Below are 15,724 nucleotides of genomic sequence, written 5' to 3'. Positions count from 1 at the left end.
CCCATAAATACACATTACAAAGTTTGGCATGAGATTCCTAAGAGGGTGGCAACCCTCTAAGATTTAAGGAATTCAATCAATTTTTTCCACCTTCATGTAGACTCACCAGAAATGAGAAATAAAACTGAGAAATAAGGTGACTATGGACAAAAATAAAATCTCATTATATATTTTATCAGTAAATCAGTGAGTAAAATCAAAGCAAATAATGGTCATCCCAGACTATCATACTATCAACACTACCTATTCTACCCAATAATTATTGATTTGCTTTGGTTAATAATATAGGAAAGCCTGTTCAAAGTTACTACAGTAACAGTAAACCAATAAATTGCTGAAAAATGGGTAAAAAGGAGACAGGAAGAAATAAAAAGCCTTACAGATTCTGATAATATATGGGACAGACCAGTTCTAGTACATTGTCACACATGGTGAAGTATGTGCAATGGTTATAGTAATTAACTTCCCAACACAGCGTATACTTGGTTAGTATAAATTTCTTTTTATCTGTTTTAAAAAATATTTTCAGATTTTATTTTTCTCATATTGGGAGTGATCTCCACTGCATTTTGTTGTCAATGTTCTTAACCCTCTGTTATGATTTTTTTTTAAATGTTAATGGTATATAAAACCCAGGGTGTGCAGATTTCAGGCCAATAACTAGAAAAGCTTCCTGAGGAGGATGACAGGGGCGCAGGGGAGAGGTGTATTGAGAAGCTGATAGCAAAGAGCACAGTAGGATGACAATATTTTGAAAATGATGGTGGTGATGGCACTGGCTTGCTTTATATGACTGAACTACTGAATGGTATGTTGTCTGAGTTGTGTCCTAATAACATGGTCTGAAAAATTTTAAAAAGCTCCTTTGGTAATTGGTTGTCCGCATACTTAAGTTAGAAAGGTGGGTATGATGTCATTGTTCATGAGGAGATGGAAGAATATGTTTCCTGTGTGATCTATGGAAAGAATTATTAACAATAGGGCCTCAGTTACCAAATGGCCCAGGGACAAGGAATCCATTTGTATCTCTCACTATTACATCTGGAAATGGCACCTGTGGCTATCTGTCTACGACCATAAGGAGATGCTTCCTAGAATTGAAGGCACTTTCTGGGAATATGAACCAAGTCCTATTGTCCACTTTCAGCACATTTCCTGTCTCCAGGACCCTGTAATAAAAGATTCATCTATTGTTTGAGCATTCAGAGACAGGATTTCTATTTTCTTAATCAAGCCAATGCCTTCCTTGCTGATAAGGCTACATTATCTTACAACCATATCAAGTCACTGAAATAATCAAATTGGTAAATTTTATACAATAGGACATTGAATATCATAAATGCTAATGATAGTAGAATCACGTGCAGTTTATCAATGATAATCCTGATTCCCATGAAACTGGGACATGGGAGAATTGTTGTTGCTCAGTAGGACTAAATCGGGGATACCATACTTATAAGTCTAGGAAGATTGCCCAAAAGTATTATTCCAAAAATCCCTGTGGTAGGTTCTGTCTCTGTGGAAGCTGACGGACAATGTTGAGCTTAAAAAGTAGAAATCATTTGTCAAATAGCACAGAGCTACACAAAGAGAAAAGCCAAGGTTCAACCGCAAGTTCAGTTGCATGGAACCTTAATGTAATGTTGTCATTGTAGAAGAAGCCAGTGATGTGAGGGAAGAGCCAGGTGTCCTGTCTGGGTACCATTCACTCTGATGCAATATAGAAATCCAAATGTGAGCTGACAATGGAATCACTGAAAAGCAGGCATGCCCCTGATGATATTTCTCAAAGCTCCCTTAATGTCCCTGTTCCTCAGGCTATAGATGAAGGGATTCATCATGGGAGTGACCACGGTGTACATGACTGAAGCTACTGCAGTCTCTCTAGAGGAGCGTGTGAATGTAGAACTAATATACGCACCAAAACCTGTCCCGTAGAACAAGGAAACCACAGAAAGGTGAGACCCACATGTAGAAAAAGCTTTATATTTCCCACCTGCTGATGGCATTCTCAAAACAGAGGAGACAATTTTTTTATAAGAGAAAAGTATTCCAGACAAAGGAGCAGCACCAAGTATGACGGCTGCAAAATATAAGACGATGTTATTGATGAGTGTGTCAGAGCAGGCCACCTTGATGATTTGAACCACTTCACAGAAGAAGTAAGGGATTTCCAAGTTTGTGCAGAAGGACAACTGAAGCAACATCAGAGTGTGGAGCAGTGCGTCCCCCAAGTTAGTTAGCCAGGAAAATAGCATCAGTAAGTAACAAAAATGTGGGTTCATAATAGTTGTGTACCTCAGTGGGTGACAAATGGCCACATATCGGTCATAGGCCATTATTGAAAGGAGAATACTTTCCCCAGTAGCAAAAACCAGGACAAAGCCGGTCTGAGCGAGACATCCAGCAAAAGTGATGCTCTGGTTCTGTGCTTGGAGGCTCACCAGCATCTTTGGGATGATGGTTGTGCTGAAGCAGATGTCAGTAAAGGAGAGATTGGCAAGAAAGAAGTACATGGGGGTGTGGAGGTGAGGGTCAAAGCTGACAGCCAAAATGATGAGCAGGTTTCCCAGGACAGTGACCAGGTATATGGACAGAAACAGGCTAAAGAGGGTGGGCTGCATTTCCAGATCTTCTGTTAATGCCAGGAGAAGGAATGCTGAAACACTTGTTTGGTTTCTGGATTTCATGCTGTTCATGTGTCTCATGAAAAAGACGTAGTTATGAAACAGTGAAATACGTTATGTCTACAGCAATAGTAGCAACATCAAAGACATATCAAATCTGCAGTAAAGAGAGGAATTTCAGAGAAATTTGTAGATATATTATTGGATTGTTTTCAAAAGGTCTGAAGCTGCTACAGCCGAGTGTAAATGCTTATTTAAGCAGCGGTGAGGAGGTGTTTGAGCTTTGCCCCCTCTCCAATTACACTCTCTGTGCTGTTATGACCACTTATACACTTGGATACTTTAAAGAGAATCATACAGACTCAACGAGTCAGTGGTAGGCTCCAACGTTCTCCAATAATCAATGCCAGACAAAAAGCAAATTAAAAAGTTGTTTAAGAATCAGGGACATGAACATCAAGTGAAACTAATAATTTTGATATTTCCCTGTCATCAGAATGGAAGCAAATATCAGGCACTTTTTTTTTTTTACAACAGTCTCACCAGGAAGAAGTAGAACTCTGCGTAGGAGGAAATGAGTGTTGCCTTTGTAAAGATAATGTAAAGACAGATGGATAATGTAGAGATGAATTCCCTGGTCTTGCTGCAAAAATAAAGGAACATATCAATACATTGGAAGTTCGGAATATTTGGCAGACTTGATTCAAACCATTTCAAACACATACTCCCTTCATGGTTTATCACGGAAGAAATGGTTTATCACGGAAGAAACATCTGTTCTCATTCCCAAACAGCTCTAGGACATCCGCGTACCTGGTTGGCCTCATTGAGGAGTAAACTTTGACATCTTGGCTGGCTGTAGAAGATGTACCCCCAGGAAATGTTGAGGGACTCAGTGAGAGACCAGAGTCATGGGCCTGAGTACCAGCTTTGTGAGAGTCTCCCGTGTACCACTTCTCTATTGGGAGAGGACTGTTGAGTGAGGGGTTCACAGGGAGAGTATCTGAAGTGTCATGTCTCTGAGGGATAAATATCCAAAGCTCCTCATTAATGAACACATTGATTTTGCTTCTGGGGCAGTACAAATCCTTATAGAATAGACTTCAAAAAGTGAAATCAGTCATTGCTGATTTCCTGACTCTGACTCCAGCTGCATGCCATTCATGTGTCTTCACCTATTCCTCGTTGCCCCCATGTCACCTACCTTCTATATGTGAACACTTCATATCTAATTTCATTCCAGTCTTCCTTTGTAAAATTAGACCTGAAGGCAACTCTATCTCCCCAAAACTACGAAGCCTGTTTCTTACTTTAGGTGCAAAAATATCATTTATGTACAGTAATTTACATGTAGTCAAAGGGAAACATAGTTATTTATCTCTAAGACTTCATTCTTCTACATTGGACATATTCAAAGCTATTCTTTGCAATCAATTCTGAAGCTGATAACTTAATTTAGGAGTGTTACTCCTTTCTATGGATCCCATGTCAGACTCCCCAATCTCTTCCTAACAGGTTTCATTATGCACATTTTCTATTTACGCCTTTATTCACATCAGGGAAGGAGGATATTACTTTGACTCTTGCTTTTCAATGGAGTTGAGAGGATACAGGGTCATTGTTAGGTGTAGCATGCAGGTTTACCTGTACTCTCACTAGAGCTAGGTAGATAATAGCTATTAAGTAACAGGCAAAGATGGTGCTCCCTTTTAGGTGTCACTGAAACTCTTTTTGCCTTTAATGGGTTCCTTTCTTTCATGTGTTCCTCTATTTATATTAGCATCTCTATTACTGTATACATGTTTTAATGTGCTGTTTTCTATGGCTATATTCCTCATAAACCACCTTGACACTGATGATGATGCCACTCTTTGCCAGCTTACCTGGATTCACTTCAAATGCTTGAAATAACGGATAAATTAGAATAAAATATAACTTGTCTAAGGTAGTAGAGAAACACCAGAAGCATAAAAATATGAGCTATGATTTGTAGGTACCATTTTAAAATGAAAAACGTGGTGCACATAAATGCTGCAAGTTTTAGAAAAGCTTGGAGATTGGAGAAATAATTCAAATTTCTAGCTGCTTTGGTGACTTGATATATGGTGTTCTCAATATCACTAATATATTATAATATATTAGTAATAATTATATTAATTATTGTATATTATATTGTTTATTAATTTATCAATTAATATTAGATTAATTATTATATTGTTGTGTTAATTATTATAATATATTACTCAATATATGGTGTTCTCAATATTACTAATTACTAATCAGGGGAATCAGAAATGGAATTCAGAATCAGAGGAGTGGTGATGGGAGAAAATTAATGTGAACCTGTTTATTAGAAACAGTGAGGACGTAACTTCAAAGAAAGGAAAGGGGGAACATCCTGTCATTTAAATAAAATATATACATTATAACTTTTTAAGAAAATCATTTTACTGGGGACTCATTCAATTCTTTATAAATCCATACATCCATCCATTGTTGCAGCACATTTGTATGTTTGTTGCTACCATCGTTTTGAAAACATTTTCTTGCTTCTTGAGACCTTGATATCAGCTTCTCCTTTTTTGCCACCTCCCCCACCATCCCTTCTTCATGAACTCTTGATAATTTATAAACAATTAATATTTTTCATGTCTTACACTAACCAATGTCTCCTATCACTCACTTGTCTGTTGTCCATCCCCCAAGGAAGGGTTTATATGTAGATCATTGTGATCGCAATAACACAAAGAAAATCAATGTGAAAATTATAACTAATAACCAATTCAAAATACTGAAAGCATTCAGATCACACAGAAGCCAGAAAAATTATAATGGAACTTTGCTGTGACCTCAGGGAAGACTAAGATGTAATACTGGGTAGATTATAACAGAAAACCTCCTCATATCAAGGGATGTTGTTGAAGGTAACCAAGAAAAATTATTTTATATGGCTATTGGTAAGACTGTGTGTATATCTGCTTTGTATAAACAAAGTTTTTAAAGAGAGTTTAAATAGAATTTTAAAAGTTCACTACTACCAAGTCAATTCTGACTTATCAGAACAAGTTAAGGAAAATACTTAATGGCAGAGAACTTTTTTCCTCTAATTTTCACATATACAAATGGAGTTACCAGTCTTGTGGCTCTGGGTAAAGTATTAATATCAAGGTTGTACTTTGGAATGTGTTGGTCTAGATATGTCTGATAAATATCCCCATGAAGCTATAAAGTAAACATAACTTGACACGTTTGAAATCCCAGAGTGTTCCTTTCTGGAGACATAAAGCTGGAAGTTGTTAGTATGTAGTTGTCTTTTTGAGCCGTGTGGTGACTGTTTCAAAGACCATATCCATTGTGAATATAGATTTGAAAATACTCACCAACATACTAGCTAACCACATCCAATAGCATGCTAAAAGCATTTTATATATGACCAGGTGGGATTTATCTCTAAGTACAACGTAAGTTCATCCATCAGCATTATATATCACATCAGTGGAACAAAGGAATAAAAACACACCCTCACATCAATTGAGATAGAAGGCTGATTTAACAAGTCCAACAAAATCTCCTGAAAAAACACACAAAAATTTAGAAAAACAAGGACAATTCATCATTATTGTAATGGAGCTATTTTATGATTTAAAATCAGAAATGGTGTGCATCAGAATGGTATACTTTCTGTATACTCATTCAATCTGTATGCTTAGCAAATAAGAAAACCTGGTCTACATAACGGAGAATTGGGCAGCAGAATTTGAGAAAGGCTCAATAATAACTCGAAGTATGCCAATGAGAAAACCTTGCATGTTGGAAGCAAGGAATATTTAGGAACTTGCTGATGAGTATTAAAGACCACAGGCATCAGTAGGGCTTATAGCTCAATGTAAAGAAAGCAGAGATCATCACAAAGGAACCAATAGATAGCACTGACAAGTGGAGGGAAGATTGATGCTTTGAAGGATTTTTTTTAACACATATCCAGAACCAACAATTCAAAGAAGCAGTAATCACAGAAAAAAACAATTTATTGGATTGGACAAATCGGCTGCATAAGACCTCTTTAATATACTAGAGAGCAACTGTGTCCCTTTTATGTCCAAAGTGTGCCTGACTCAAGCCATGGTACTTTTAATGGCTTTGTGTGCATGTTAAAACCAGACAAGGACAAAAGACCAGAGCAGAATTGATGAATTTGAATCATAGTGTTAGTAAATACTGGGGTAGTTACAAGTATTTTGTGTCAACTTGATAAAGTTTAGGGGAGGAGGATAGCCTCAACTTGATTGGCCTAAACTCATCAGGCCACAACTTGATTGCAGGTGCAACAGAGATAAATGGCTTGCTGGAGTCTGGTCTCCCTCTTTCCCTGCCTTCACATTCGTGCTGGCCAGCCACGCTGACACCTGGGAGAGCACTGGACGTGTGCCCCCCACCATTGGGTCCACCAGACTTTGTGCCCACAGCCAGTGATCCTCCTACGTTTTGCATCATTGTTTTGGTTATGTGAGTCTGGAGAGGGATTTATGGAGCAGTATCGGACTTGATCTGGCCTGGGATAGGATAGTTTCCTAATATACAATTGCTTCTTGATGTAAAGCTCTTTCTTACACATACACGAGCATCGCTGCATTTGTTTCTCTAGTCAACCCTGGCTAACACAAGTACCATGGACGGCTGGAGGAAGAAACAAATGAATCCATCTTTGACGAAATACAGGCAAACGTTTCTTTGAAGTGCATATGAGGAACCTTTTTTCACACACTGTGCACATGTTATCAGCAGGGCCCAGTCTTTGCAAAAGTACATCGTGCTTGGTAAAGAGTCATTGACTAAGAGGAAGGCCCTCCAAAAGATGGATTGGCAAAGTGGCTAAAACAATGAGTTCAAGTGTAGGTACAGTTGTGAGGATGTTTCTGGACTGTGAAGGGTTTTGCTGTGTTGTGTATACTCTTACTCTGGCTTGGAACTGACTTGATGACAATCAACAACAAAGACAAGAACACCATGGACCTCCTAGAAGAAAACTTAGAAGTTCAGCTTTGCCCTTTGACAGTGTTGATTTTTCTTGTTTCATGTCATCTTTTCATCGAATTTAAATGTAAACTTCCTGCCCAGGTCATGCTGCAGCAACTGTTTTTGAATTTTGCTTACAGGCTATATTAATGATATTGTTCATAATTTCAACATTCTGTTTGGTTATCTTTTTTAGGAACAGATGGATGGAGGGGTACTTTTCTAGATAGTGGCATCCGAATTTCTTGGCACAGAGTAGTAAGTGCTTCCAGGGCTTCATCAGTTGCTGAAAGAGTTCAGTCAGTATTTTGTCAATTCCTGGAGCCTTCTTTCCAACCAATGACATCAGCGCAACTTGGAATCCTTCCTTCATCGCATCCGTTCTCGATCATACGCTACCTCTTGAAATGACTGAATGTCAGCCACATAGTCCTTCACCAATGGAACTCGGAGCTTAATTTTCCTTCTTTGCTTTCATGTTGGGCAATGCTTAGTGTGTTCTTCCCTTTGGGATTTCAAACTCCAAGTGTTTGCACAATTCAATATAATTCTTTACTTTGTCTTCTAGAGCTTCCCTTCATTGTTTTCTGTTCATCTATTTTGGTTTATTATTATTTTTATTGATCTTTGCTCCCTATATGAATGAGCAAACTTCAGAGTTTCTTTTGGCATCCATGTGGATCTTTTCTTTCTTTCCTGCTTTTATGATGACATTTTGCTTTCTTCATGTATAATGTTCTGGATCACATATCACAACTTGTTGGGTCATTGATCATTAGTGTTCAATGCTGCAAATCTGTTCTTAGGATGATCCCTAAATTCAAGTGGAATCTACTCAAGGTCATATTTTGGTTCTGTTGTTCTTTTAATTTTCGTAGCTTCAATCTAAACTTATCTATGCGCAACCGAGGATCTGTTCCACAGTCTGCCTCTGACCTTGTTTTGTCTGCTAGTTTTGAGGTTTCCTTCATCTCTTCTACAAGTGCGGTGAATTTGATACTTGAGTATTTCATTTGGTGAGGTCCATGTTTACAGTTCCACTACTTGTTTGTCCATTTGTGGTCTTGTAGTGACTTATGTATTGCTGTGATTCTGAAAGTGATATCAATGTTATTTCAAACACTAACCGGGTCACCAGAGTGAACAGCTTTCAACGGTTTTCAGGTTCAGAACAGGTATAAAGATGAAATGGGCTGTCCACTTAAGAGCAATGAGTCACAGAAAAACCTATGGAATGTATCCAAACATTTTGCATTACAGAAAACCTAATGAACATCTCTAAAATATTGAAAAGGTAGGATGTTACTTTGAGGATAAAGGTATGCCTGACCCAAGTCATGATATTTTCAAGTGCCTCACACACATATATGTGAAAGTTGGATACTTAACAACGAAGGAAGAAGAAGAATCAATACATTTACATTATAGTGCTGGTGAAGAATATTGAAAGTACCATGGACAGCCAAAAGGACAAACAAATCTATCTTGGAAGATGGAGAGCCAGAATGCTTCTTAGAGGGAAGGATGGTGAGATGAGATTTTGTCTCATGTACTTTGAACACGTTTTCAAGAGAGACCAGACCTGGAGATGAACAGTAAGCTTGGTAAGGAGGAGGGGCAGAGAAAAGGAGGCTGCCCCCCTAAATGATACGTATTGAAACAGTTGCTGCAACAATGGGCTCACACATAAGAACAGTTGTGAGAATGACTCAGGACCCGATAGCACTTCATTCTTTGTACATGGCGTCTCTAGGACTCAGAGCCACCTCGATGGCACTTCATAACTGAAATATGTGCATAGTCAGAATTTATGTTGTTGGGAAAACCTGTTTTCAATGAAGACGTCATTAGTCTGGTAAAATCTATCATGCAGTCTCCAGCTTTGTTTTGATCATTCGTCCACATATTCCAACCGATTCTTTCTATGTGTTTCCAGCATTGTCATTCCTCTGGTCCCTCTAATGCTGTTGTTATGTGTCATTGAATCATTCCCTCCCATAGCACCCCTATGCACAAGAGAATGAAACCCTGCCCAGTCCTGCAACGATTCTCACAATTGCTACTATGTTTGAGCCCCTTGTGGCAGCGACTCTGTCAGTCCATCTCCTTGAGAGCCTTCCTCTTCTTCACTGCCTTTCTGCGTTCCCAGCACAATGCTTTGTTACAGTACTGCTCTCTCTTGACAACATGCCTAGCATATATGATACAAAGCCTCACCATCCTTGCCTCTAAGGAACCCTCTGGTCTTTTTTCTTGCAAGACAGATTTGCTTGTCATTTTAACAGTGATTCATGGCATTTTCAATATTCTTCTCCAACATATCTGTTAAAATGCATCGATTCTCTTTTATTTCTTCCTTATTCAATGTGCAGCTTTCACATGCATGTGAGGCAATTTAAAATGTCATGATTTAGGTCAGGCACATCTTTGTCCTCAAGGAAACATTTCTGATTTTTCAGTAGTCTAAAATGGTCTGGTGCAGTAGATTGATGTAATACAATGTGTCTTTTCATTTCTTGATTGCTGCTTCCAGGAGCATGGTTGTAGATCCAAGCAAGACATCATCCTTGAAAACTTCATTTTTAGCTATTTATTAGGATATTAAATTTGGTGCCAATTGTGAGGATTTTTGGTCTTCTTTACATTGAGCCATGCTCTGTACTGAAGGTTACAAACCTTGGTCTTCATTAGCAAATACTTCAAGTCTTAGGCACCTTGAGCAAGCAAGGTTGTGTCATTTGCATACCACTGGTTGTAAATAGGCTTTCCCCAATCCTGATGCCACATTCTTCTTCATGTAATCCACATTCCTTGATGATTTGCTCAGCATACATATGAGATAAGTATGATAAGAACATACAGCCTGTGAATTTAATTCACTTAGCATTTCTTTGTTCTGTTCCCTTAAATATCTCTTGATCCATATAAAAGTTCCGCATGACATAGTGAAGTGATCTGGAATTCCAGTTCTTCTTGAGGCTAATCAAAATTTGTTATTATCCACAGTCAAATGCCTTTGCATAGTCAATAAAACACAAATAAACAGCTTTCTGGTATTCTTTGTTTTAAGCCAAAGACCATCTGACTTCAGAAATTATATCCCTTTTTGATGGCATCTTCTGAAATTCTGAATGTTCTCTCTCAATCTACTCTTGCAATGGCTGTTGGATAATCTTCAACAAAAATTGAATTGCATCTGATATCAATCATAGTACTCTTTAGTTTGAGCATTCTGCTGTGTCACTTTCTATGAATGTTACAAAATAGATCTCTTTCAGGCAATTGGCCACGTTGCCACCTTCCAAATTTGCTGGAAGAGCCAATTAATTATTTCTAGTTCATCATCAGCTTGTTGAAATATTTAAATAGTTATCCTATCAATACTTGCAGCTTTGTACAGCTTGGACTTCTTCAACACCATTGTTTCTGGCTTATAAGCTAGGTCTTGAAATGGTGGAATATCGACTAGTTCTTTCTAGTAGAGTGACTGTGTATTATTTCCATATTCTTTTGATGCTTCCTGCATCTTTCAATATTTTGGCCATAGAATCTTTCAATATTGAAACTTGAGGCTTGAAATTTTGGGGAGATTATTTTAGTTTAATTTGTTAATTTCTTCGCTAGCATTTGTGGTTGGTGCATAATTATGACTCATTGTTTTATTGATTGGAGTTCTCTGAAGGCAGATAGGTACTCCTATGACACATAGCTTTATACTCAAATTGATTTTGAAATGTCCTTTGTGATAATGAATGCCAAGCTATTCCTTTCGATTGTGTCATTCCCGACATAGTAAACGATATGCTCTTCGGATTCAAAATGGCCAATCCCTGCTCATTTCCACTCACTAATGCCTAGGATATTGATCTTTTTGAATTGCATTTAATTTTTGATCACTTCAAAATTTGCTAGAGCCATATTTTGTACCATCCAAGTTCTGATCATTAGTAGATCTTTGTAGCTGTTTCTTCGTAACTTGAATTGTTCCCCATCAGCAAATGAAGGTCTAGAAGACTTCACTCCACAGACTTTACTCCATTCATATCACCATGGTCAGCGTTTGTTTGAGAAAGCAGCTCCACATCTGTCACAGTTCCAGTGCTTTCTGACACAAGTGGCCCATCATTAGGCACTATCTTAGTCACTGCTCTGCTTCTATTCATCAGGTCTTCAATATCTGACAGTGTTTCCTGTTGTGCATTAGGTTTCAACAGCTACTTCCGTGGAAGTGGGCAACTGGGTCCTTCTTTGTCAACTATTCTTATAACGCAAGTTCCTCTGAAACCTGTTCCCTTCTGGTGAGCCAGCTGGACTTTGACATACCAAAGATGTAGCCTCCCTGCCTCACAGTAACACTCTAACCACCACAGACCTTAAAGCATTGCAAACCCATAGGAAAAAGGCTTAGAAAGGATAGTATTTTAAATGGGGTAAATCCCAAACCGATAGCAAACGTATGTCATCTTCCTGCCACAGTTATGTTTATTCCCATTTCTTCAGGCCCTTTGCACACATGGGCAACCCTCCCTTCTGTTTCACATATGTGAGCATCTGATTTTGAGGCAATGTGGCTAGATTATAAGTGATATGACCTAGAATGATGCAATCAATTCTATGGATCTCTGAGCAGCCAAGCAGTTGTGGGAGGTTGTAGTGAAGTTGTTAAATACTGTTGAGTCTGTATTCCTCTGCACAACAGGATACAATGTCACCCTGTCCTCCACCATCCTCAGAATCGTTCCTGTGTCTGAGTTCATTGTTGCCACTGTTGTGTCTACCTATGTCACTTAGGGCCTTCCCCCTTTTCCCACCCCTCCACTTCCATTGCCCCATCATAAGCATCACAAGCATGATGTCTTTCTCCAGGGATTGGTCTCTCTTGGCACAAGTCCAAAGTATGTAAGATAAAACCTCGAATCCTTTGCCTCTGAGGACCACTCTGGCCATCCTTCTTCCAAGAAAGTTTGGCTTTTCCTTTTGCAGTCCATGGTATTTTCAATATTCTTCTCTAGCTCTACAATTCAAATGAACCGATTTTTCTTGGGTCTTCTTTATCCAGCTTTCAAATGCATATGAGGCAATTGAATATACTACTACTTGTGTCAGGTGTACTTTAGTGCTCAAAGTAATATAGCCTTGCTCTTCAATACTCTAAAGAGGTCTTGTGCAGCAAATTTACCCAATGCAACATATCTTTGGATCTCTTGACTGTTGCTTCCATGAGCATTGATTGTGGATCAAATTAAGACAAAAAATTTAATACTTTTATTGGGGGCTCTTACATATCTTATCACAATCCATACATCCATGCAGTGTGTCAAGCACATTTGCTGCCATCATCATTTTCAAACCATTCTCTATCCACTTGAGCCACGACATCAGTTCCCCATTTCTTCCCCCTCAGTCTCCCACCCGCCCTCTCTCATGAACCCTTGATAAGTTACAGATTTTTATTTCCATATCATACATTGTCCCCTCTTGACCCTTGCCCACTACCGTTATTCTTCCACCTTTGAGGGGGATATAAATTTATCCTTGTGGTCCATTTCCCCTTTCTATCCCTCCCCTTCCCCAATTCTCCTGGTATCTCTACTTTCATTGTTGGCCCTGAGGGGTTTATCTATTGCGGGATCATACCTGAAACAGTGTGCATACTCTGGTCTCATCTGATTTGTAAAGTAGAATTGAGATCATGATAGTGGGGTAAAGGAAGCACCAAAGAGCTAGAGGAAAGTTATGTGTTTTATAGGTGCTATAATGCACCCTGACTGCCTCATCTCTTCCCTGTGACCTCTTTGTGAGGGGAAATCCCATTGTCTACAGATGGGTATTGGGTCTCCACTCCATGCCCCTCCACCATTCACATTGGGAATGATTTTGTTGCAAGACAAAATCCTGACTACTGCAGAATTTTTCCCATTTGTCATGATATTACCTATTGGTCCAGTCATCAGGATTTTGGTCTTCTTTACTTTGTATTGCAATCCATACTTATGGCTACACTCTTTGATTGTAGTGGAACTCAATTTTTGATGAGGTCTCAGCTCTGATACAAATGAAAGAAAGTTTCTTGGAGAGTGTGGACAAATTATTTTATTATTTTAGTTTTAAAAATCATTTTATTGGGGGCTCTTACTGCTCTGAAAAAAATCCATAACATCCATTGTGTCAAGCACATTTGTACATATGTTGTCATCATCCTTTTCAAGACATCTTCTTTCTATTTGAGCCCTTGGTATCAGCTCAATTTTTTATCCTCCCTTCCCCACCTGCCTTCCCTCATGAATCTTTGATAAATTATAAATTATTATTGTTCTCATATCTTACATTGAACTTTGTGTCCTTTCACCAATGTTTCCTTTTTTGTCACCCTGGGTGTGTGTGGTGTTCTTTGTTGTTCATTGTGATAAGTTCCTCCACTCTTCCTTCTACCCACCTGGTATTGCTACTCCCATTATTGTTGTTGAGGGGTTTATTTGTCCTGGGTTCTGTGTGTCAAAAGCTCTTATCTGTAACAGTATTCATGCTCTGGTCTAGCCTTATTTGTAAGGTAAAACTGGGGTCATGGTAGTGGGAAGAAGGAAGCATTAGCTTACTAAAGGAATGTAGTGTGTTTTGTCTGTGCTATGCTGCACCCTGGCTGGCTCGTCCCTCTCTTGTGACCCTTTTGTGAGGGGATGTCCAATAGTCTACAGATGGGTTTTGGGTCTCCACTCTGCCATTGCCACCCTCCCCCCCGCCCCACTTCACTTCATTGTTATTGTGGGTCTTCTGATGTAGGATACCTGATCCTGTTGATACTTCACGATCACATAGGTTGGTGTGCTACTTCCATGTGGATTTGTTTGAAGTAATTCCTATAAGGTATTTGCTGTTGGGAAACATTTTGTTTCTTGCTGGCTCTGGATTCTTCATTGACCTCCGATACTTTGGATTTGAGCCAATCATCCACTTTATTGTCTACAGATTCTGAGAGTCACCAGCAGCTTGCCATCTCAACTGCTTCCCTTTGATTTCATTGGACTCTACAGCCACCAGGCAGACCTGCCAACCTTGATCATTCATTTTTACACCCACTACCCTGTGGGCTTCTTGCTTTATCTACCTGCTTCTTGGCTTGTCAGTCTATGAAGCTCTGTGAAGCATGAGAATCCTTGAGTTTGTAATTTGACCCAGGGACTTGAATCAGACTGGACCTCCTCATTTCTACAGTAGTCTGCATCATATTCTGTATATACATTTCTCTTTTGTTCAAGTTTGCTTATCTAGAGAACAGTACTTATATAAATATAGGTATTATATATCAAATATACCCTTTAATGCAAATTCTAAATGCTTAATTTATGAGGAAAGAAAGGGAAGATACTGGAAGGGAGGCAAGAATTAAAGGAAACAGAGGTTAATAATGTTATGTGCACAGTCTTGCAACAATGGTGTTGTATGGATTGATGTATGCATAGGCACAAAGGCTGAATAGGTGCAGGATACAGTGGGAGCATATTAGTGACTATATATAGTTTGACAAGGGATATTCGATTTGAGTATTTATCTTTGCCATAAGTGCTGAATGTGGTGAAACACAAGATGCCAAGTCATGAAAAAATCTTAGACAGAAGCAAATACTTTGGAGAAAGGAGTCAGTGGTCCAGGTAATTCATGAACACAGTCATAGTGTCACCTAAATTAATTGACATATGTTACAAAGAAAATGTTCTACATTGTACTTTGATGAATGGGAACATGGGTCTTAAAAACTTGTTAGTAGCCATCTAAGATACATTTTGGGTTCCTTAACATTGTAGGAAAGATAAATGATGAAAATCCAAGAAGTGTGAAAGATTAGTCCAATGGACCATGTGATCATCGGTCTCTTCAACCCTGAGATCAGCAGACTTAAATGGTGCCCTCATGGCATAATGGTTAAGTGTTTGTCTGATAGCAGCAAAGCCAACAATTTGAAACTGCCATCCATTCCCCATCAGAAAGGTGGGGATTTCTTCTTCTTAGAGCTTTACAGCTTGGAAAACTCATGAGGAAAAGTCTCTCCGGTCCTATAGCGTTGTTGTAAGTTAACGTTGACT

General features: G+C 38.8%; 1 protein-coding gene across 1 annotated transcript; it reads right to left on the bottom strand.

Annotated features, from left to right (window-relative positions):
- Positions 1–1,751: 1,751 nt before the first annotated feature.
- On the bottom strand, positions 1,752–2,690 carry LOC142430914 (olfactory receptor 7G2-like). Its single transcript, XM_075535975.1, has one exon. The coding sequence runs from the start codon at positions 2,688–2,690 to the stop codon at positions 1,752–1,754; it is 939 nt and encodes a 312-aa protein (XP_075392090.1).
- Between the last annotated feature and the right edge of the window lie 13,034 nt (positions 2,691–15,724).

The sequence above is a fragment of the Tenrec ecaudatus genome, chromosome 1 (assembly GCF_050624435.1).
Source record: "Tenrec ecaudatus isolate mTenEca1 chromosome 1, mTenEca1.hap1, whole genome shotgun sequence".
Lineage (NCBI taxonomy): Eukaryota > Metazoa > Chordata > Mammalia > Afrosoricida > Tenrecidae > Tenrec > Tenrec ecaudatus.
This window is presented reverse-complemented; position numbering and strand designations above follow the sequence as displayed.

Excerpts from the sequence above, each read along its gene's own strand:
- LOC142430914 (XM_075535975.1), bottom strand. The coding sequence starts at position 2,690 with ATGAAATCCAGAAACCAAACAAGTGTTTCAGCATTCCTTCTCCTGGCA.